The 21683-nt window shown below is 43.0% G+C and overlaps 2 protein-coding genes across 15 annotated transcripts in view; both read left to right on the forward strand.

The window, feature by feature from the left end:
* The window catches only part of DOCK3 (dedicator of cytokinesis 3), a 642920-nt gene that overhangs the window by 30165 nt on the left and 591072 nt on the right, over nucleotides 1-21683 (forward strand). The gene's annotated exons all lie outside the window — the stretch shown is intronic.
* On the forward strand, nucleotides 16854-20740 carry LOC135972643 (uncharacterized). The gene is made up of 2 exons (XM_065551336.1): nucleotides 16854-19048; nucleotides 19644-20740. The coding sequence occupies exons 1-2, from the start codon at nucleotides 18511-18513 to the stop codon at nucleotides 20144-20146; spliced, it is 1041 nt and encodes a 346-aa protein (XP_065407408.1). The 5' UTR covers nucleotides 16854-18510; the 3' UTR covers nucleotides 20147-20740.

Consider the following 21683-nt stretch of genomic DNA (forward strand, 5'->3'; position numbering starts at 1 on the left):
GCATAGTGGGCTGATTGGGCCCATTTGGCCTAATTCAGGTCTTTGAGTGTGGTGAATATACCCCATCATACTGCCATTTCCTAATTTTGGAGTGCCTTGATTTTTACAGTCTAAATAACTTAATATTAGTTATGGATGTTCTAGCCTATGGATCTTAAACGTTTACCATATTTGATTTTACAAGTGTGTGTTTCAATAACTTTGCTCAACTTGTCTTGGATTCTTGATATAATTGGATTTTTTGCCATTTTTGATTAAGTTTATGAACTGATTTAGGGTTAGATTATGAGTTAATGATTTTCCCTGAACAGGAAGCAGCATGTTGTTGTGCCGTCTATGCAGCAGTCTAGAAGGGAGATTTGTGATTCAGCAAAATAACAATCTCCTTCCCAGTCTACCCATTGCACCAACAAGGGAGTAAACTGAGCAAGGTCTATATTGGGTGTAGTGTATGTCTGCTGGCATATTTTCTGCCCACCTGTATGATTGGGGACAGGGTTGGCTCACAGTGGCTATATGGAGAGTGCTTCACCTTTTATGCTATGGATGGTGGTGTGGATAGTTGGGACAAGGCAGTAAGCAGGCTTTTTAAAGAGACATGGATGCATGATTGTGCAAGCCAGATCAAAAGTCTACTCCTTAGTAATTGCTATATTTAATATCCTTTAACATAATGAAATGTAATTTTCCCCCCAAAGTCTTCACCCTTTTTTCTTTGTGGTTTGGTTAGATGTGTGTATTTTATTTGATAAAATATTTTGCTGCTTATATAATAGCATTCTCAGGTTATGGTCTAATTGATTTTTCTACTGACATAGGTTGGGGGCAAAGGGAGCTATATTTTTCCTTGTCAGAAAATCTTTATAATAGAATGAATTCTTCTGAGTCCATTCCTCAAATACTTCCCATTCCTCTAGGGAAGTTGGGATCATTAAATAGAGTAGATACTTATGAAACAAATTTATCTTAAATTTTCTTTTGTAAATTGCTCTCCATACTTGTAGACATCCTCATAGTAGTGTGTGGGTAAATTTTATCTGAGCATTTTGTATGCAGTGTAGTTGTAACTGTGTTGGTCACAGGGTATTAGAGAGACCCAAAGAAGAGCTGTGTGACTTGAAATCTTGTCTCTCTCACCAACAGAAATTGGTTCAGTAAAAGATATTTCCTTACCCTCCTTGTATCTCAGTTTATTTTTTGTTTTACTAAACATAATCCAAAGGACAATGGGAAGCAGTCCTTACAAGTACTTGTTTGTTAGGCTAAAAATGTTAATTGCTAAGATGAAGTTTACCAGTACAGTATTGTTCTGTTTTAGTCAGTCTAGGTGGGATTGTTTTCCTGTTGTCCGTCTAGTAAGATTTCATAAGGGCTGAGCAGAAATATAAATAAAATTTGGAAAACCTAGGTCTCCTTTGGTTTACCTGTATCTTACCACCTGCTTTTTTATTATGGTTTTTCATTCGGTTTGTTTTTAAGTGAGCAAGGGTTTTATTTAACAAAGAATGTGGCCTTAAATCTATATGAGAACACTTTATATTTGATGTGAAGTCTGGGAAAGAATGTTCACTTTTATTTGAAACCTCTTTTCCTAAATGTTACACTGATTGTCACCTATGTTTTACTGAGCAGGGAGGGAGAGTGATAGAATGGCATTCTTCACCCCAAAGGTATGGGGAGAGAGAACTGTCAATTTATTCCATCTTTACTCCTACAGGTGTGGGAAAGTGGCATCCTTCTCCAAGTAGCCAGTTCAATGCTTATATTTTGCCTTCCCATGTAAGGTTGAATTTTGAACTTGAAGTAATTTAAAAATAATTGGGGGGTATGTGTCAGTGGTTTCTCCCTAAAACTCAACAATCAGAAGACAGACAAAACTGTCATTCATAAGTTTTAAATACAAATAACAGCCAGTCATGGTGTCAGATTCATAATCTTTGAATGCTTGGGGTAGGCAATACTGCTTTTATTGCCCTTCCTCATTCTTCCCTTCCACCCATCACGATAATCCATTGCATCTCTCCAATGCCTGAACTCCTCCAACCACAAAACAATGGCAGTCTTTGGCTGATGAATTTAATATGATCCATAAATTAAATGGATTAAGGACTGATGACAGATCTCAAAAAGTAGCTGTCAGTGGGAAATAATCATCAAATAGGGGTATTGGTAGTGGTGTTCCGCAGAGATTATTTATAGGCACAACACTATTCAATATTTGTATCAGTCTGCAGAAGAGAAGAGTGAGGGGGGATTTGATAGCAGCCTTCAACTACCTGAAGGGGGGTTCTAAAAAGATTGGAGCTCAGCTGTTCTCAGTGGTGGCAGATGACAGAACAAGGAACAATGGTCTCAAGTTGCAGTGGGGGAGGTCTAGATTGGATATTAGGAAACACTGTTTCACTAGGAGGGTGGTGAAGCACTGGAATGGGTTACCTAGGGAGGTGGTGGAATTTCCATCCTTAAAGGTTTTTAAGGCCCGGCTTGACAAAGCCCTGGCTGGGATGATTTAGTTGGTGTTGGTCCTGCTTTGAGCAGGGGATTGGACTAGATGACCTCCTGAGGTCTCTTCCAACCCTAATCTTCTATGATTCTATGATCTGGAAGTAGATATAAAATCATTGCTGATAGAATTTGAGGGTGACACAGATTGGCAGAATGATAGGTGAAGACAGGACAGTCATACAGATCAATTGGGATCACTTGTTAAGCTGGGTCTGTTCAAACAAAATTATTCTTAATAGAGCTAAATGCAAGGTCATTTATATAGGAACAAAGAATGCAGGTCACGCCTGCAGAATGGAGGACTGTATCTGAGATGGCTGTAATTGAAGCAGTCTCTCATTCAGAATGCAAAAATAACATCATTTGGCAGAAATTGAAAGTAATTGAGAATGCCATGAAATTTCTCATCCCTTTCTCAAACTCTTTATTTTTCCTGATACTGTAATTGTATGGTCAGACTGTATCTTACCAGCAGGGGAAGTGAACATTCAGTTTACTGTTGAGAATGGAATCCCTTAAAATTCTCATCTGGGCAGAAGTCATAATTTTAGTTCCATATGTTCAACATTCGAATCAACTGGTTGAATTGTCAAACGATGCCTCCAGTAGAGGATTCAAATAGCAAGGTGTTTCAAAAAAATTACTTGGCGTAGGGAACTCTCCAAATTGATTTGTCTCCAATACAAACGGAGATATGAATGTCTGTTGCCCCAGATATTGTGAAAGGCAAGTATGGAGGACAAAATATCTTCTGATTTAACTGGTCAGACCATCTGATATATGCTGTCTTTCCTTTCTTGCTTTTAACTTGAATGGCCAAGAAGACTGAGGAGGATAAGGCCAGCATACTTCTAATAGGTCCTTTCTGTCAGCTCAGACTAGTTTTTATATCAGAAGGAAATGTTTGGTGTCCTTTTCTCTGGGAGGTTCTCTTTATCAAAGATTTTCTGAGGCTGGGTCCTTTATGCAGCCAAGATCCAGACATATTTCATTTGCCAGACTGGAACTTGAGAGGATAAATCTTCTAGATTTGGCTATTTGGAACAAATGGTAGATACCCTCATTCAGTGCAGGAAGGACAATACATCAGAGCTATTATCATATTTGGAAAGTCTTCAGATCCTGGGTGCTTTAAACATGGTCTTAATTCAAAGTTAACTTCAGTCAGGACCTGGGATAATTTTTTTTTTGATGGATTCAGTCCTAGTACTTGGCCTCAGCACATTTGAGATCCATGTGTCAGCCTTGAGAGTCATTTGAGTATTTTTTGGGAAATAGTCTTGCTTCACAGTTTCATGTTGCCAGATTTATTAAAACAGTAGCGATGTTTTGTCTCCTGTCAAGACCCCTATTGCCAGCTGGAAGTTAAATCTAGTCCTGGAATAATTGATGGGGGTAGCCTTTTTGAACTGGTGGCTCCAGCATCCGTTTTCCTATTTCTGTTAAAGTGGCCTCTCTTGTGGCAATTATTCTGTGAGAAGGGTCAGTGATTTGAGTGCCCTTTTAGTTAATACTCTTCTCTTCAGTTTTTCCTCTGACAAGTACTTCACAATACACAAGAATTCCTGCCTAAGGTAGTCTCTCCATATTGTTTGAATAGATAATTACTTCACCTTTATTTTTGTCTTAATTTGTCTCAGAGAGAATTGAGATGGCATTACCTGAATAGCTGTAGAGTTATAGGACAGTATCCGTCAGGAAGTCTGATGCCAGAATCTGAAGGCTTTAAAAGCAATTAAAGGAAGGCTGGTAAAACTCCTTTTTATTTTGTTTGGTTTGGACTGCTTCCTAAATCCCAATGGCCCTTTCCCTCACAAATTAATTGACTGTATGTGAATAGGTTTCAGAGTAGCAGCCGTGTTAGTCTGTATCCGCAAAAAGAAGAACAGGAGTACTTGTGGCACCTTTAGAGACTAACAAATTTATTAGAGCATAAGCTTTCGTGGACTACAGCCCAAATCAGGACAGGGGATGGGGGGTAATAGGAGCCTATATAAGAAAAAGACCCAAAAATCGGGACTGTCCCTATAAAATCGGGACATCTGGTCACCCTAGAGGATGAAGTTTAATAAAGTCAAATGCAAAGTGCTCCACTTAGGAAGGAACAATCAGTTTCACACATACAGAATGGGAAGAAACAGTCTAGGAAGGAGTACGGCAGAAAGGGATCTAGGGGTTATAGTGGACCACAAGCTAAATATGAGTCAACAGTTTGATGCTGTTGCAAAAAAAGCAAACATGATTCTGGGATGCATTAACAGGTGTGTTGTGAGCAAGACACGAGAAGTCATTCTTCCGCTCTATTCTGCGCTGGTTAGGCCTCAACTGGAGTATTGTGTCCAGTTCTGGGCACCGCATTTCAAGAAAGATGGGGAGAAATTGGAGAGGGTCCAGAGAAGAGCAACTAGAATGATTAAAGGTCTAGAGAACATGACCTATGAAGGAAGGCTGAAAGAATTGGGTTTGTTTAGTTTGGAAAAGAGAAGACTGAGAGGGGACATAACAGTTTTCAGGTATTTAAAAGGGTGTCATAAGGAGGAGGGAGAAAACTTGTTCATCTTAGCCTCTAAGGATAGAACAAGAAGCAATGGGCTTAAACTGCAGCAAGGGAGGTTTAAGTTGGACATTAGGAAAAAGTTCCTAACTGTCAGGGTGGTTAAACACTGGAATAAATTGCCTAGGGAGGTTGTGGAATCTCCATCTCTGGAGATATTTAAGAGTAAGTTAGATAAATGTCTGTAAGGGATTTCTAGACAGTATTTGGTCCTGCCATGAAAGCAGGGGACTGGACTCGATGACCTCTCGAGGTCCCTTCCAGTCTCATAGACTCATAGACTCTACAGTCAGAAGGGACCATTATGATCATCTGGTCTGACCCCCTGCATGCTGCAGGCCACAAAACCGTCCCTACCCTTCCTTGACTCTGCTGATGAAGTCCCCAACTCCTGTGTCTTAGTGACTTCAATTGGCAGAGAACCCTCCTGCTAGAGATCCCTGCCCCATGCTGCGGAGGAAGGCAAAAACCTCCAGGGCCTCAGCCAATCTACCTGGAGGAAAATTCCTTCCCGACCCCAAATATGGCGATCAGTAAGACCCCGAGCATGTAGGCAAGAGTCTCCAGCCTTACCCTTGTTAGCCATTATACTGTTTACCTACCATTGCTTGATATTCCTCAGCTAATATGTTTTACCGTTAAACCATTCCCTCCATAAACTTGTCTAACTTAGTCTTAAAACCAGACAGGTCCCTCGCTCCCACCGTTTCCCTCGGAAGGCCATTCCAATATTTCACCCCTCTGACGGTCAGAAACCTTCGTCTAATTTCAAGCCTAAACTTCCCCACGGCCAGTTTATATCCATTTGTTCTCGTGTCCACATTAGTACTAAGCTGGAATAATTCCTCTCCCTCCCTTGTATTTATCCCTCTGATATATTTAAAAAGAGCAATCATATCCCCCCTCAACCTTCGTTTTGTCAGACTAAACAACCCGAGCTCCTCCAGTCTCCTTTCATACGACAGGTTTTCCATTCCTCTGATCATCCTAGTGGCCCTTCTCTGCACCCGTTCCAATTTAAGTTCATCTTTTTTAAACATGGGAGACCAGAACTGCACACAGTACTCCAAATGAGGTCTCACCAGCGCCTTATACAACGGAAGCAGCACCTCCTTATCCCTACTAGATATACCTCGCCTAATGCATCCCAAGACCGCATTGGCTTTTTTCACCGCCACGTCACATTGTCGACTCATAGTCATCCTACGGTCTACTAGAACCCCTAGGTCCTTCTCCTCTTCCGTTACTTCTAACCAATGCGTCCCCAGCTTGTAGCTAAAATTATTGTTAGTCATCCCCAAGTGCATCACCTTACACTTTTCACTATTAAATTTCATCCTATTTCTGATACTCCAATTCACAAGCTCATTCAAGTCTCCCTGCAGAATATCCCTATCCTCTTCCGAATTGGCAACGCCTCCCACCTTTGTATCATCTGCAAACTTTATCAGTCCACTCCTACAATCGGTTCCGAGGTCAGTTATAAATAGATTAAATAAAATGGGTCCAAAACCGAACCCTGAGGAACTCCACTGGTAACCTCCCTCCAACTTGACAGTTCACCCTTCAATACCACCCGCTGCATTCTCCCCATTAACCAATTCCTTATCCACCTCTGAATTTTCATATGGATCCCCATCTTTTCCAGTTTAACCAATAATTCCTCATGGGGTACAGTATCAAACGCTTTACTGAAATCCAGGTATATTAGGTCCACCGCATTTCCCTTATCTAATAAATCCGTTACTTTCTCGAAGAAGGAGATCAGATTCGTTTGGCATGATCTGCCCTTCGTAAAACCATGTTGTAATTTATCGCACTTGCCATTAACCTCGAGGTCCTCAACTACTTTCTCTTCCAGAATTTTCTCCAGCACCTTGCACACTACAGATGTTAAACTAACAGGCCTGTAGTTACCCGGATCACTTCTTTTCTAGAATCTATGAATCTATGTTTCATATTATTTGAAATTATTCCTTTAATTTGGGGAAATTTTTCGTCTCCGGCGAGACACTATCAATAAACTAATGGCTCCTACCAGATGAAAGATCAGTTCTTCATCTTTTTGACTGCGACCAGTTTCACTAGGAATCCCCAGGAGTATTACGAATGGATGATTTGGAAATAAATGTCCAATAGTTTGTAATATTTGGTTATCATATCCCATTAATCTTCAATAATTTGACATCTGCCGTGTATGCATAGAATCACTTTTACACAGTTTCTCCAACACTTGTCCCCCCCCCCCACCATCTGACTGTCTTTACGTTTTATATAAGTTGGAGCAACTCATTTGAAGTGATTCCTAGACCCATACATTTGTTGAAAATAAATTATCAGCTAAAAGCATATCACCAGGAACACTTAATTATTAATTCTAGGAGATGAATCAGTTTAGGCTACACATTGTATTCATGTTTAACAGCTTTTTGCCCTCTGTTTTTTCATGCATTTTGATATTTGTCCTTTTCAAAATGTTAAAATTACAGTAGAAGTGTATATTTAAAAATCGCTACTATGGTAAATGAATAGAATAGCTGGAGTAATTTGTTTTATTGGATCAGATTGACTATGTAAATGAGCATAGTCTCATTAACATTAATTATGTGGTACCTATCAGTTTGATTTTCTAAATACTGGATTTAGTGCATTTTGTGTTTGAACAGTACAATCTCTTTCCATTCTTCCAGAATTTGCAATGCACGAATAATAACTAAAGAATGTCAGGAATGTACACTCATGAGAATTTAGTGCTGAAATCCCTTGAATCAAATGACATAATCAAATAGAATGGATAAGAGGTACCCGAAGAGACTATTTAAACTGATTAAGAATGTAGTGAATGAAATCATGCAATCCGTCAAGTTTAAGATATATAGCATGAAAATATAAACCATTTTCAAAGCCTGTATTCTGCTAGAAAATGACTCTACCAGATACCCTACTCACATAAAAAAGCACATGAAAAGGGACTGCCTGATTAAATTTTTTTTTCTTTTTTCTTTCCATATAAGTGTTACACTCTATAGGTGCACTACCTTTTCTAGTTAAAGTCTAAAACTGCTTTAGAAACGGCCCTGGAATAAATATCTCACAGTTTTGAAGACTGGAAGCCTGCAGTTGTTTGGATTAGATCTTTTGAGCAATGGGTGTTCTTTCCAGCCCTGCATACAGGTGGATGGGTCAAAGGGTGTAAATCCATTGGGACATATAATAAATATAGATGAGCTCAGTTTACAATTTGAGCATTTAAATTCTCATTTAAATGTTTTCCTAATGTTGGACAGAAAATATCTTTCTGTAGTTGTAGATAGTACCCAGCAACCAGTGGAGGTTGGACCTTACAAGGGAGGTTTATTTCCCATCAGATCAGAAGAACACCTGTGCCTCTATTCAATACTTCCTCCACATCCCCTGATGAGGCAGCTTGTTGCCTTGAGAAGGTGGCAGTGTGTGACTTGGTGAGATCATACAGGCTGCATGCACATGTGGTGGAGTGGAGACAGCTGATGCAGTTTTAATAGCTGCAATCCCACTATGCTGACCTATGATTCTGGAGTAGGAGCAGAAGCACAGAATGGGACTACATTGTCATTCTGACCTGGGATAAGGGGCTGTGGCTCCAGAACTTCTGATGATGGACACCTTCATGAAACTATGTGAGGAGCTTGCCCTGACCCTTCAGTGCCAAAGCATGCAAATGAGAGAGGCCATACATTTCCCCAGAAGCAGGTAGCTATTGCTATCTGGAAGCAGTCTACCTTAGACGGCAATCGGTTGGTGGCTAACCAATTTGACATTCGTCAGTCAATTGCTGGTGCTGTAGTGATGGAGGTTTGTGAGGCAGTTATTGCTGTGATTTACCTAAGAGTGGTGAAGATTGCTAATGTTCCCAAAATAACTGGCTTTGAGAGAAAGAGGCACCAGAACTGTGCTGGGGCCATTGATGGCACATATGCACATTAGCTGCCCCCACAAGATGCACATCGGTGTCAGCTGGAAAGGATACTTACTCGCTCATTATGCGGGCCTTGGTTGAACACAGAGGGAGGTTCATCCATGCCAACATGGGATACAGATGCAATGTATGATGCCAGGGGATTCTTGAGGTCTGGTGTTTACGTATTTGGATAACAAGGAACGTTATTCCTTCCCAATAACAATTATGAATGTGGTGTTTTTATGCCAAGTTATTTTAGGAGACCCAGTCTATTCTCTGCTGTCCTGGCTTATGAAGCCCTACCTAGATCATAGAATCATAGAACTGGAAGGGACCTCGAGAGGTCATCTAGTCCAGTCCCCTGCACTCAAGGCAGGACTAAGTATTATCTAGACCATCCCTGACAGGTGTTTGTCCAACCTGCTTTTAAAAATCCCCAATGATGGAGATTCCACTGCCTCCCTAGGCAATTTATTCCAATGCTTAACCACTCTGACAGTTAGGAAGTTTTTCCTAATGTTCAACCTAAAATGCCCTTACTGCAATTTAAGCCCATTGCTTCTTGTCCTATCCTCAGAGGTTAAGAAGAACAATTTTTCTCCCCCCCTCCTTGTAACAACCTTTTATGTATTTGAAAACTGCTATCATGTCCCCTCTCTGTCTTCTCTTCTCCAGACTAAACAAACCCAATTTTTTCAATCTTCCCTCATAAGTCATGTTTTCTAGACCTTTAATCATTTTTGTTGCTCTTCTCTGGACTGTCGCCAATTTCTCCACATCCTTCCTGAAATGTGGCACCCAGAACTGGACACAGTACTCCAGTTGAGGCCTAATCAGTGTGGAGTAGAGTGGAAGAATTACTTCTCATCTCTTGCTTACAATACTCCTGCTAATACATCCCAGAATAATGTTTGCTTTTTTTGCAACAGCATTACACTGTTGACTCATATGTAGCTTGTGATCCACTATGACCCCCAGATCCTTTTCTGCAGTACTCCTTCGTAGGCAGTCATTTACCATTTTGTATGTGTGCAACTAATTGTTCCTTCCTAAGTGGAGTACTTTGCATTTGTCCTTATTGAATTTCATCCTATTTACTTTAGACCATTTCTCCAGTTTGTCCAGATCATTTTGAATTTTAATCCTGTCTTCCAAAGCAACCCCTCCCAGCTTTGTATCGTCCGCAAACATTATAAGTGTACTCTCTATGCCATTTTCTAAATCATTGATGAAGATATTGAACAGAACCGGACCCAGAACCGATCCCACTCGTTATGCCCTTCCAGCATGACTGTGAATCACTGATGCACCCACCTTATAGTAGTTCCATCTAGGTTGTATTTCCCTAGTTTGTTTATGAGACGGTCATGCAAAACAGTATCAAAAGCCTTAGTAAAGTCAAGATATACTACATCTACCGCTTCCCCCCCATCCACAAGGCTTGTTACCCTGTCAAAGAAAGCTGTCAGGTTGGTTTGACACCATTTGTTCTTGACAAATCCCTGCTGACTGTTATTTATCCCCTTATTATCTTCTAGGTGTTTGCAAATTGATTGCTTAATTATTTGCTCCCTTATCTTTCCGGGTACAGAAATCAAGCTGACTGGTCTGTAATCCCCTGGGTTGTCCTTATTTCCCTTTTTATATATGGGCACTATATTTGCCCTTTTCCAGTCTTCTGGAATGTCTCTCATATTCCATGACTTTTCAAAGATAATTGCTAATGGTTCAGATATCTCCTCAGTCAGCTCCTTGAGTATTCTAGGATGAATTTCATCAGGCCCTGGTGATTTGAAGACATCTAACATGTCAAAGTAATTTTTGACTTGTTCTTTCCCTATTTTAGACTCTGATCCTACCTCATTTTCACTGGCATTCACTATTTTAGACATCCAATTGCCACCAACCTTCTTGGTGAAAACCGAAACAAATAAGTCATTAAGCACCTCTGCCATTTCCACATTTTCTGTTGTCGTCTTCCCCCCTGCATTGAGTAACGGGCCTACTCTGTCCTTGGTCTTCCTCTTGCTTCTAATGTATTTGTAGAATGTTTTCTTGTTTCCTTTTATGTCCCTAGCTAGCTTGATCTCATTTTGTGCCTTGGCTTTTCTAATTTTGTCCCTACATACTTGAGTTATTTGTTTCTATTCATTCTTTGTAATTTGACTGAGTTTCTACTTTTTGTAGGACTCTTTTTAGAATTTTAGATCATTGAAGATCTTCTGGTTAAGCCAGCATGGTCTCTTGCCATACTTCCTATCTTTCCTATGCAGTGGGATAGCTTTCTCTTGTGCCCTTAATAATGTCTCTTTGAAAAACTGCCAACTGTCTTCAATTGGTTTTTCTCCTTAGACTTGCTTCCCATGGGATTTTATCTACCTTTCCTAAAGTCTGCCCTTCTTGAAATCCATTGTCTTTTTTGTGCTGTTCTCTCTCCTACCATTTCTTAGAATCATGAACAGTACCATTTCATGATCACTTTCACCTAAGTTGCCTTCCACTTTCAAATTCTCAACCAGTTCTTCCCTATTTGTCAAAATCAAATCTAGAGCAGCCTCCTTCCAGTAGCTTTTTCCACCAATAAAAAATTGTCTCCAATACATTCCAAGAACTTGTTGGATAATCTGTGCCCTGCTGATTATTTTCCCAGCAGATGTCTGGGTAATTGAAGTCCTCCATCACCACCAAGTACTGTGCTTTGGATAATTTTGTTAGTTGGTTAAAAAAACAACAACCCTCATCCACCTCTTCTTCCTAGTTAGGTGGTCTGTAATAGATCCCTATCATGACATCACCCTTGTTTTTTACCCCTTTTATCCTTACCCAGAGATGTGAAAGGATGTGGTAAAAGAAGTTTTAATTACACACTGAGCAATCATAGGATGGTGGTGGAATGTGCAGTTGGCTGACAATGCAAAATGGTGCTGCTTATAAACCTATTTGGATGCCAGAGTATAAAATGTCATTTGTGTTATTGGGGCATGCTATATGCTGCATAGCATATTTGAGGATAAGGGGGAGAACTTTCACCAGAAGTGGTTCAAAAACATTGCTGGCATACAGGCAAGGTACAGGCAACCAGAAAGAGTGCCTCTGATAACTGGGGCTGGGACCAGGTGAGTGAGGGAAGCAAGGGATCTTCAAGGGATTCAAGGGATCTTTGTGTGCCCATATCCTTGCTTTGCAGGGAGAAAATGCCCGTGGAATTGTGCTACTGTGGAGTTACGTGATTGACCTGTATTGTACATGTGAATTATGCATATCAATTTGTCGTTTGTTAATCTGACTTTATTAAAAACTTTACCTTGAATTTCATGTGTCTGTTTCCCAGGTACTCACACCAATTGATTGTGCAATCAAATATTTTATGTAGCAAAAACAAATCAAAACAACAACAAAAAAACTATATTCCAGCTGACACTGCATTAGGCAAAGTGCTGTCAAAATCTATAGTGAGGTGTAAATAGAACTGACAATAAAGCCAATTAGTGCAATATAATGGGAAATGGAATTGCACATTGCCAGTATACATGTTCTCCTTTCCCCCTGGGTACATGGAGATAGAGAAACAGAATACTCAGGCCCGGGCCACTTCCAGCTTTTGTGGCCCCTAGCCATAATAAAAATAAAAAATGACAACACATGAAAACAAAACAAGGCACCAAAAAAAGAGTGAGACATAATTTTAATATTTTTTTATTTAACAAATGCTTTTCTAGCCTTTTTCTGTGCAAATGCACTAATTATTGAGGAAAAATCTAGCTTTTGTGTGCATAAAAACAAGTTGCGAAACTTATCAAATGCCAAATAATTAACAAGTGTCAAAATTTGAGGCCCCCTTTGAGCTTGAGGCCCAGGCCAAGTGGCCCTCCTGGACCCCCCTCTGATTGGCCCTGCGTATACTTCTACTCCAGGAGGACTTTGATTGGCTCATTCCCCAGCCAGAATTCTCCCATAGCTGCAGTGGCTCCATGACGTGGTGTGAAGAGATGGCCATCTAAATTATTATACTGGAGCATGATGTAATGGTGTGGCCTACATAGGTGCAGATGCTAGAACTGGGGTCTGCTTCCTGCTGGCCATCAGGGGTTCTCAAACTGGGGGTCAGGACCCCGCAGGGGGTCTCAGGGTTATTACATGGGTGGTTACGAGCTGTTAGCCTCCACCCCAAACCCCACTTTGCATCCAGCATTTATAATGGTGAACATAAGAACGACCGTAATGGGTCAGACCAAGGTCCATCTCGCCCAGCATCCTGTCTACCGACAGTGGCCACTGCCAGGTACCCCAAAGGGAGCGAACCTAACAGGTAATGATCAAGTGATCTCTCTCCTGCCATCCATTTCCACCCTCTGACAAACAGTCTAGGGACACCATTCCTTACCCATCGTGGCTAATAGCCATTAATGGACTTCACCACCATGAATTTATCCAGTTCTCTTTTAAACGCTGTTATAGTCCTAGCCTTCACAACCTCCTCAGGCAAGGAGTTCCACAAGTTGACCGTGTGCTGTGTGAAGAAGAACTTCCTTTTATTTGTTTTAAACCTGCTGCCTATTAATTTCATTTGGTGACTCCTAGTTCTTGTATTATGGAAACAAGTAAATAACTTTTCCTTACTCACTTTCTCCACATCACTCATAATTTTATATACCTCTATCATATCCCCCCTTAGTCTCCTCTTTTCCAAGCTGAAAAGTCCTAACCTCTTTAATCTCACCACATATGGGACCCTTTCCAAACCCCTAATCATTTTAGTTGCCCTTCTCTGAACCTTTTCTAATGCCAGTATATCTTTTTTGAGATGAGACCACATCTGTACGCAGTATTCAAGATGTGGGCGTACCATCGATTTATATAAGGGCAATAATATATTCTCCATCTTATTCTCTATCCCCTTTTTAATTATTCCTAACATCCTGTTTGCTTTTTTGACCTCCTCTGCACACTGCGTGGACATCTTCAGAGAACTATCCACAAGGACTCCAAGATCTTTTTCCTGATTAGTTGTAGTTAAATTAGCCCCCATCATATTGTATGTATAGTTGGGGTTATTTTTTCCAACGTGCATTACTTTACATTTATCCACATTAAATTTCATTTGCCATTTTGTTGCCCAATCACTTAGTTTTGTAAGAGATTGTTTGAAGTTCTTCACAGTCTGCTTTGGTCTTAACTATCTTGAGCAGTTTAGTACCATCTTCAAACTTTGTCGCCTCACTTTTTACCCCTTTCTCCAGATCATTTATGAATAACTTGAATAGGATTGGTCCTAGGACTGACCCTTGGAGAACACCACTAGTTACCCCTCTCCATTCTGAGAATTTACCATTAATTCCTACCCTTTGTTCCCTGTCTTTTAACCAGTTCTCAGTCCATGAAAGGACCTTCCCTTTTATCCTAGAACAACCTAATTTACATAAGAGCCTTTGGTGAGGGACCTTGTCAAAGGTTTTCTGGAAATCTAAGTACACTATGTCCACTGGATCCCCCTTGTCCAAATGTTTGTTGACCCCTTCAAAGAATTCTAATAGATTAGTAAGACACGATTTCCCTTTACAGAAACCATGTTGACTTTTGCTCAACAATTTATGTTCTTCTATGTGTCTATCAATTTTATTCTTTACTATTGTTTCAACTAATTTGCCCGGTACTGACGTTAGACTTACCAGTCTGTAGTTGCCGGGATCACCTCTAGAGCCCATTTTAAACATTGATGTTACATTTGCTATCTTCCAGTCATTGGGTACAGAAGCCGATTTAAAGGACAGGTTACAAACCCTTGTTAATAGTTCCGCAACTTCACATTTGAGTTCTTTCAGAACTCTTGGGTGAATGCCATCTGGTCCCGTGACTTGTTAATGTTAAGTTTATCAATTAATTCCAAAACCTCCTCTAGTGACACTTCAATCTGTGACTGTTCCTCAGATTTGTCACTTACAAAAGCCGGCTCAAGTTTGGGAATCTCCCTAACATCCTCAGCCGTGAAGACTGAAGCAAAGGATTAGTTTAGTTTCTCCACAATGACTTTATCGTCTTTAAGTGCTCCTTTTCTGTCTCGATCATCGAGGGGCCCCACTGGTTGTTTAGCAGGCTTCCTGCTGCTGATGTACTTAAAAACCATTTTGTTATTACCTTTTGAGTTTTGGGCTAGCCGTTCTTCAAACTCCTCTTTGGCTTTTCTTATTACATTTTTACACTTAATTTGGCAGTGTTTATGCACCTTTCTATTTGCCTCACTAGGATTTGACTTCCACTTTTTAAAGGAAGTCTTTTTATCTCTCACTACTTCTTTTACATGGTTGTTATGCCACGGTGGCTCTTTTTTAGTTCTTTTACCGTGTTTCTTAATTTGGGGTATACATTTAAGTTGGGCCTCTATTATGATGTCTTTAAAAAGCGCCCATGCAGCTTTCAGGGATTTCACTTTAGTCACTGTACCTTTTAGTTTCTGTTTAACTAACCCCCTCATTTTTGCATAGTTCCCCGTTTTGAAATTAAATGCCACAGTGTTGGGTAATTGAGATGTTCTTCCCACCACAGGGATGTTAAATGTTGTTATATTATGGTCACTCTTTCCAAGCGGTCCTGTTATAGTTACCTCGTGGACCAGCTCCTGCGCTCCACTCAGGACTAAATCTAGAATTGCCTCTCCCCTTGTGGGCTCCCGTACCTGCTGCTCCAAGAAGCAGTCATTTAAAGTATCGAGAAATTTTGTCTCTGCATTTCGTCCTGAGGTGACATGTTCCCAATCAATATGGGGATAATTAAAATCCACCACTATTATTGAGTTTTTAATTGTGATAGCCTCTCTAATTTCCCTTAGCATTTCATCATCACTATCACGGTCCTGGTCAGGTGGTCAATAATAAATCCCTAATGTTATATTCTTATTAGAACGTGGAATTACTATCCATAGAGATTCTATGGAACATGTGGATTCACTTAAGATTTTTACTTCATTTGATTCTATGTTTTCTTTCACATATAGTGCCATTCCCCCCCCCCCCCCCGCACGACCTGTTCTGTCCTTCCGATATATTTTGTAGCCTGGAATGATTGTGTCCCATTCATTGCCCTCAGTCCACCAGGTTTCTGTGATGCCTATTATATCAATATCCTCCTTTATCACGAGGCACTCTAGTTCACCCATCTTATTTAGACTTCTAGCATTTGTGTACAAGCACTTTAAAAACTTGTCACTGTTTATTTATCTGCCCTTTTCTGATGTGTCCGATTCTTTATGTGAATGTTTCTCATCTCATCTGGCCCTTACATTATCCTCTTCCATTCTCTGTTCCTGACTAGAACCTAGAGAATCTGTATCAATAGACTCTCTTCTAAGAGAAGTCTCTGTCCGATCCACATGCTCCTCTGCAGCAGTCGGCTTTCCCCCATCTCCTAGTTTAAAAACTGCTCTGCAACCTTTTAATGTTTAGTGCCAGCAGTCTGGTTCCACTTTGGTTTAGGTGGAGCCCATCCGTCCTGTATAGGCTCCCCCTATCCCAAAAGCTTCCCCAATTCCTAATGAATCTAAACCCCTCCTCTCTACACCATCATCTCATCCATACATTGAGACTCTAAAGCTCTGCCTGCCTACCTCGGCCTGCGCGTGGAACTGGGAGCATTTCTGAGAATGACACCATAGAGATACTGGATTTCAGTCTCTTCCCTAGCAGCCTAAATTTGGCCTCCAGGACATCTCTCCTACCCTTCCCTATGACATTGGTACCTACATGTACCACAACCACCGGCTCCTCCCCAGCATTACACATAAGTCTATCCAGATGCCTCGAGAGATCCGCAACCTTCGCACCAGGCAGGCAAGTCACCATATAGTTCTCCCGGTCATCACAAACCCAGCTATCTATGTTTCTAATAATCAAATCTTCATTACTAACACCTGCCTTTTCCTAGTGACTAGAGTTCCCTCCCCCAGAGAGGTAACCTCAGTGCGAGAGGATACCCTAACGCCATCTTGAAGGAGGGTCCCAACTATGGGAAGGTTCCCCTCTGTTCCCGTTGACTGCTCTGCTTCCCTGGGCCTTTCATCCTCCTCAACAGCGCAGGGGCTGTCTGACCAGAGGTGGGACAATTCTACAGTGTCCCGGAAAGCCTCATCAACATACCTCTCTGCCTCTTAGCTCCTCCAGTTCCACCACCCTGGCCTCCAAAGCCCATACGGTCTCTGAGGGCCAGGAGCTCCTTGCCCCAAATGCACACATACGGCACCCGCCCAAAGGGCAGGTAATCATACATGCTGCACTCAGGCAATAAACTGGATAGCCCCCACTCTGCTGCTGGGCTTCTGCCTGCATGGTCTCCTAGTTAATGAAAGGGTGTTGTTTAAATCAGGAAGTTTTGACTGTAGTTTAGTTTATAGTTTTAAAGAAAACAGCATGGGGCCCTTGCCCCCTTCCCACTCCCCTTCCAAACTCCCTTGCGAAACTCCCTGTTAGCAGCCCCTGGTTGCAAAGCTCTCTGGTCGCTTGCGCACTACTTTATAAAGCCCTGGCCTGCTTGATAGCCCCACTCACTGACTAAGGCTCAGCTAATTAACAGAGGCTTCTAGCTTTCAAACCTTCCTTTGAAGCTCACAGCTCCCAACTGCCAGCCACAGTACACAGTCCTTCAAACAACCAAGCAACCAAACAGATGGACAAACAAGCTCAGCACACAGCCAGTAACCCCCAAACACAAACACACACACTACAGACAGTCACTTAACCCAAGGGTGCTTTATTTGCTCCTCCTTCACCTGGAGAACTCCCTTGTGAAACTCCCTGTTGCAGGTTTAGTCAGGGGTATAGTACAAGTCATAGACAGGTCATGGGCCATTAATTTTTGTTTACTGCCCATGACTTTTACTAAAAGCCATATTTATAACATTTCATCTGAACTCTGGCTCACTTACATCTCTTGCTGAGTATATGTAGGACATGCAGAAGTGGTAGTTTTTGTTAAAGCTGTACAGAAAGCATCTGAGTATGTTCAGCAGCTACCCCACACCCCTTCTGGATGTCTCTGAGCACTTCTGAGTCCCCTACTCTGCTCTTTGCACATGTTCAGAGACAGATGATTCAGATAAATCCATTCCTCTTTCCTACTTATTTTTTCTCTTTCTTGGGCCTGGTCTACACTACGGGTTTAGGTCGACTTTAGCAGCGTTAAACCGAATTAAGCCTGGACACGTCCACACAACGAAGCCCTTTCTTTCGACTTAAAGGGTCCTTTAAACCGGTTTCTTTACACCACCTCCAACGAGGGGATTAGCGATAAAACCGGCCTTTGTGGGTCGGAATTGGGGTAGTGTGGACGGAATTCGACGTTATTGGCCTCCGGGAGCTATCCCACAGTGCTTCATTGTGACCGCTCTGGACAGCACTCTCAACTCAGATGCACTGACCAGGTAGACAGGAAAAGACCCGCGAATGTTTGAATTTCATTTCCTGTTTGCCCAGCGTGGAGAGCACAGGTGACCACGCAGAGCTCATCAGCACAGGTAACCGTGATGGAGTCCCAGGATCGCAAAAGAGCTCCAGCATGGACCGAACGGGAGGTACGAGATCTGCTCGCCATATGGGGAGATGAAGCAGTGATAGCTGAACTCCGTAGCAGTAAAAGAAATGGAAAAGTATTAGAAAAGATCTCCAAGGCCATGAAGGACCGAGGCCATAACAGGGACACACAGCAGTGCCGCGTGAAAATTAAGGAGCTACGGCAAGCCTACCACAAAGCCAGAGAAGCAAACGGAAGATCCGGGGCAGAGCCGCAAACTTTCCGCTACTACGCGGAGCTGCGTGCGATCCTAGGGGGTGCAGCCACCACTACCCCAACAGTGTGCTATGACTCTCTCACTGGAGAAACACACAGGGAAGACGGTTCGGGGAATGAGGAAGATGAGGATGGAGGTACTGTAGGTAGCTCACAGCAGCAAGGAAGCGGAGAAACCGGTTTCCCCAACAGCCAGGATATGTTTGTGACCCTGGACCTGGAAGCAGTAACCCCCGAACTCACCCAAGACCCTCAGGGCACACAGGAGACCTCTGGTGAGTGTAACTTTGTAAATATTTGTAAACATTACAAAAAAAAAGCAAGCATGTTTAATGATTAATTTGCCCTGGCAATCACGGCCAGTACATCTACTGGAAAAGTCTGTTAACGTGTATGGGGATGGAGTGGAAATCCTCCAGGGACATCTCCAGAAAGCTCTCCTGGTTGAAATGGGGTGATTTTATTAAGGGGACATTCAGAGGCGCCCGTTCCTGCTCTTCTGACCAGAAATGTTCCCCGCTGTTAACCACGCGGTGGGGGGAGGGAGGGGTGAAGTGATCATCCCAGAGAATCGTGTGTGTGTGTGTGGGGGGTGGTTTACTTGTGTTTGTGCCGCATGTTAACCGGGAAACCGCAGCCCCTCCTTTTACATTGAAACCCCATTTTAAATGGACAACCCAATTCATCCTTGATATGGGAAATGCGCTGCTGTTTGCAACCTTTCCCGCATGTTAAGAAGGTTAAAAAAGCCAAAACACTGTGGCCTACCATGGCTGCCTGCAAGCCGAAATATGCGATCTTGTAATGAAAGAGTGTACCCATTGTTCTCTAAAATGTGTCTTTTTTAACCACCTCTCCCTTCTCCACCAGCTGCAAATGTTTCTCCTTCGCAGAGGCTCGTGAACATTAGAAAGAGAAAACGTAGGACGAGGGACGATATGTTCACGGAGCTGCAGATGTCCTCCCACGCTGATAGAGCACAGCAGAATGCGTGGAGGCAGTCAGTGTCGGAGATGAGAAAAGCCCAATATGAACGAGAGGAGAGGTGGCGGGCTGAATCGCGGGATGAACAGAGCAAGTGGCGGGCTGAAGACGATAGGTGGCGTCAGCTTGCAGACAGACGGCAAGAGGCAATGCTCCGTCTGCTGGAGCATCAAACTGATATGCTCGAGCGTATGGTTGAGTTGCAGGAAAGGCAGCAGGAGCAAAGACCGCCGCTACAGCCCCTGTGTAACCAACAGCCCTCCTCCCCAAGTTCCATAGTCTCCTCACCAAGATGCCCAAGAACACGGTGGGGGGGCCTCCGTCCACCCAGTCACTCCACCCCAGATGATCGCCCAAGCATCAGAAGGCTGGCCTTCAATAAGAGTTAAAGTTTTAAAATGCAGTGTGTCCTTTTCCATCCCTCCTCCCCCACCCATCCCAGGCTACCTTGGCAATTATCCCCCTACTTCTGTCAGGAACTAATAAAGAATGCATGAATGTGAAAAAACAATGACTTTATTGCCTCTGTAAGTGGGAGGGGAGGGTGGGGTGGGGTGGTTGGTTTACAGGGAAGTAGAGTGAACTGGGTCGGGGGGGGGTTTGGAGGGTTCATCAAGGAGAAACAAACAGAAGTTTCACACAGTAGCCTGGCCAGTCACAAAACTCGTTTTCAAAGCTTCTCTGATGCGCACCGCGCCCTGCTGTGCTCCTCTAACCGCCCTGGTGTCTGGCTGCGCGTAATCAGCGGCCAGGCGAGTTGCCTCAACCTCCCACCCCGCCATAAAGGTCTCCCCCTTACTCTCACAGATATTGTGGAGCGCACAGCAAGCAGTAATAACAATGGGGATATTCTTTTTGCTGAGGTCTGAGCGAGTCAGTAAGCTGCGCCAGCGCGCTTTTAAACGTCCAAATGCACATTCCACCACCATTCGGCACTTGCTCAGCCTGTAGTTGAACAGGTCCTGACTCCTGTCCAGGCTGCCTGTGTATGGCTTCATGAGTCATGGCATTAAGGGGTAGGCTGGGTCCCCAAGGATCACGATAGGCATTTCAACATCCCCAATGGTCACTTTCTGGTCTGGGAAGAAAGTCCCTTCCTCCAGCTTTCGAAACAGAGCAGAGTTCCTGAAGACGCGAGCATCATGTACCTTTCCCGGTCATCCCACGTTGATGTTGGTGAAACGTCCCTTGTGATCCACCAGGGCTTGCAGCAGCATTGAAAAGTACCCCTTGCGGTTTACGTAGTCGGTGGCTTGGTGCTCCGGTGACAAGATAGGGATATGGGTTCCGTCTATGGCCCCGCCACAGTTTGGGAATCCCATTTCAGCAAAACCATCCACTATTGACTGCACGTTGCCCAGAGTCACTACCCTTGATATCACCAGGTCTTTCATTGCCCTGGCAAATTTGATCACAGCAGCCCCCACCGTAGATTTGCCCACTCCAAATTGATTCCCGACTGACCGGTAGCTGTCTGGCGTTGCAAGCTTCCACAGGGCTATCGCCACTCGCTTCTGAACTGTGAGGGCTGCTCTCATCTTGGTATCCTGGCGTTTCAGGGCAGCGGAAAGCAAGTCACAAAGTTCCATGAAAGTGCCCTTACGCATGCGAAAGTTTCGCAGCCACTGGGAATCGTCCCATACCTGCAGCACAATGCGGTCCCACCAGTCTGTGCTTGTTTCCCGGGCCCAGAATCGGCATTCCACGGCATGAACCTGCCCCAGTGACACCATGATTTCCACATTGCTGGGGCCTGTGCCTTGTGAGAGGTCTATGTCCATGTCAATTTCCTCATCGCTCTCGTCGCCGCGCTGCAATCGCCTCCTCGGCTGGTCCGGGTTTCGCCTTGGCATGTCCTGGCTCTGCATATACTCCAGGACAATGCGCGTGGTGTTCATAGTGCTCATAATTGCCGCGGTGATCTGA

This window comes from Chrysemys picta, chromosome 7 (genome assembly GCF_011386835.1).
Source record: "Chrysemys picta bellii isolate R12L10 chromosome 7, ASM1138683v2, whole genome shotgun sequence".
Taxonomy (NCBI): domain Eukaryota; kingdom Metazoa; phylum Chordata; order Testudines; family Emydidae; genus Chrysemys; species Chrysemys picta.